Source organism: Haliaeetus leucocephalus, unplaced genomic scaffold, assembly GCF_000737465.1.
Source record: "Haliaeetus leucocephalus isolate CR32 unplaced genomic scaffold, Haliaeetus_leucocephalus-4.0 Scaffold0, whole genome shotgun sequence".
In the NCBI taxonomy this organism is placed as follows: Eukaryota; Metazoa; Chordata; class Aves; order Accipitriformes; family Accipitridae; genus Haliaeetus; species Haliaeetus leucocephalus.
Genome location: NW_010972436.1, coordinates 30,098,570 through 30,100,291, shown reverse-complemented (window position 1 = coordinate 30,100,291; position 1,722 = coordinate 30,098,570). Strand labels below are relative to the sequence as shown.

The 1,722-nt window shown below is 67.4% G+C and overlaps 1 protein-coding gene across 1 annotated transcript in view; it reads left to right on the top strand.

Moving 5' to 3' along the window:
- The window catches only part of CDK5 (cyclin-dependent kinase 5), a 9,293-nt gene that overhangs the window by 7,121 nt on the left and 450 nt on the right, over nucleotides 1–1,722 (top strand). Inside the window, exons 2-9 of the mRNA XM_010563631.1 lie at nucleotides 17–113; nucleotides 287–347; nucleotides 437–493; nucleotides 639–734; nucleotides 995–1,069; nucleotides 1,174–1,270; nucleotides 1,360–1,429; nucleotides 1,596–1,656. Coding sequence (XP_010561933.1) covers nucleotides 17–113; nucleotides 287–347; nucleotides 437–493; nucleotides 639–734; nucleotides 995–1,069; nucleotides 1,174–1,270; nucleotides 1,360–1,429; nucleotides 1,596–1,656 — 614 coding nt within the window. The remainder of the gene's footprint in view (nucleotides 1–16; nucleotides 114–286; nucleotides 348–436; nucleotides 494–638; nucleotides 735–994; nucleotides 1,070–1,173; nucleotides 1,271–1,359; nucleotides 1,430–1,595; nucleotides 1,657–1,722) is intronic.

Genomic DNA, 1,722 nt, shown 5'->3' with positions numbered 1-1,722 from the left:
GCCCCCCCACCCCGAGCCCCCCCGAGCGCTCCCCTCTCTCGGCAGGGTGTGCCCAGCTCCGCTCTGCGGGAGATCTGCCTGCTCAAGGAGCTGAAGCACAAGAACATCGTCAGGCAAGGGGCTGGGGGGGTGGGCTGCGAGGCTGGGGGGGGCAGGGGGCGGCTGCCCCCCTCCTCGGGCGCCCCCGGGGCCGGGGGGAGCCCCATCCCCCTCTCCGGGGCTGGTCTCGCTCCATGGGCTCGGCCGGGCCGTGCGGGGGCCTCAGGGTCCCCCCTTCCCCTCGCAGGCTCCACGACGTCCTGCACAGCGACAAGAAGCTGACCCTGGTCTTCGAGTTCTGCGACCAGGCGAGTTGCTGGGACTGGTGCCGGGGCAGTGCCGGGGATGGGGTCACAGGTCCCGGCACCTGACACGGCCCCCGCTTGCTTCTTCCCAGGACCTGAAGAAGTACTTCGATAGCTGCAACGGGGACTTGGACCCAGAGATCGTCAAGGTGCGTTTGGGGGGGCTCTGGAAGCCCTCGGGGACATGGCGCTCGTCCTGCCCTGGCTGCGGCATCGCGGGCCGTCACAAGAAGCAGACCGTGGCGTCAAGGGGCTGATGCATCGCACACATCGGGCCCGTGCTCTTTCCCGTAGTCGTTCATGTACCAGCTGCTGAAGGGCCTCGCCTTCTGCCACAGCCGCAACGTCTTGCACCGAGACCTTAAACCCCAGAACCTCCTCATCAACAGGGTGAGGGCCAGGGAGTGGGCGAAAGCCGGGGCTGTGTGCTGGCGTGAGTTGCCCCAACTGAGCCCGGATGGGGTGGTTATGCTGGGGAGCCGGCGGCTGGCTGTCCCCAGCTTGCCGCTCTGTCTCTCCCTTGTTTTTCTGGTCAATGGGAGAGGGCGAAGGGTCCGGAGCAGCGGCTGCTGTCGGCCCCGAGGCGTGGGGCGGGCAGCAGGACGGGGCATCCCCTGCGTTGTCCTGCTGATGCGGTGCTTTCACTGTAGAACGGGGAACTCAAACTGGCCGACTTTGGCCTGGCCCGGGCCTTTGGCATCCCCGTGCGCTGTTACTCAGCAGAGGTGAGCTGGGAGATCTGTGCTTTCGCTGGAAGCCTTCTCCTGGACGGGGGCTCAGCCGTCCTGTCCCCCGGCCAGCTGAGCATCTCCCCCATCCCTCCACGAAGGTCGTCACACTGTGGTATCGGCCCCCAGACGTGCTCTTCGGCGCCAAGCTGTACTCCACCTCCATCGATATGTGGTCAGCTGGCTGCATCTTTGCAGGTAGTGCTGGCACAGGGGGCTGCCGGCACAGGGGGCTGTGGCTGGCAGGGCCACAGGACCGCAGGGCACATCTCTTCTCTATTCTCTAGAGCTGGCCAACGCGGGGCGGCCCCTGTTTCCAGGGAACGATGTGGACGACCAGCTGAAAAGGATTTTCCGATATCCTTCCAGTGCCGCGTGGAAGCTGTGGCGGGAGGGGGGCCACCCTTCTCTCCTGGGCAAGGGAGCGGGAGGGGCCTCTGCCTGGGTTAGGTGGGGGTGGGCTGGGTGACGGGTGACTCCTGCACTGGCCACAGTGGTGGCCCTTGACCATTGCCGTCCCCACGCTGCTGGGAACCCCCACCGAGGAGCAGTGGCCGGCCATGGCCAAGCTGCCAGACTACAAGGTGAGGTGGGGGTGGGCCGGAGGGGGGGGGCTGGGGCAGGGGGGCGGGCGGGCAGGGCCCACCTCC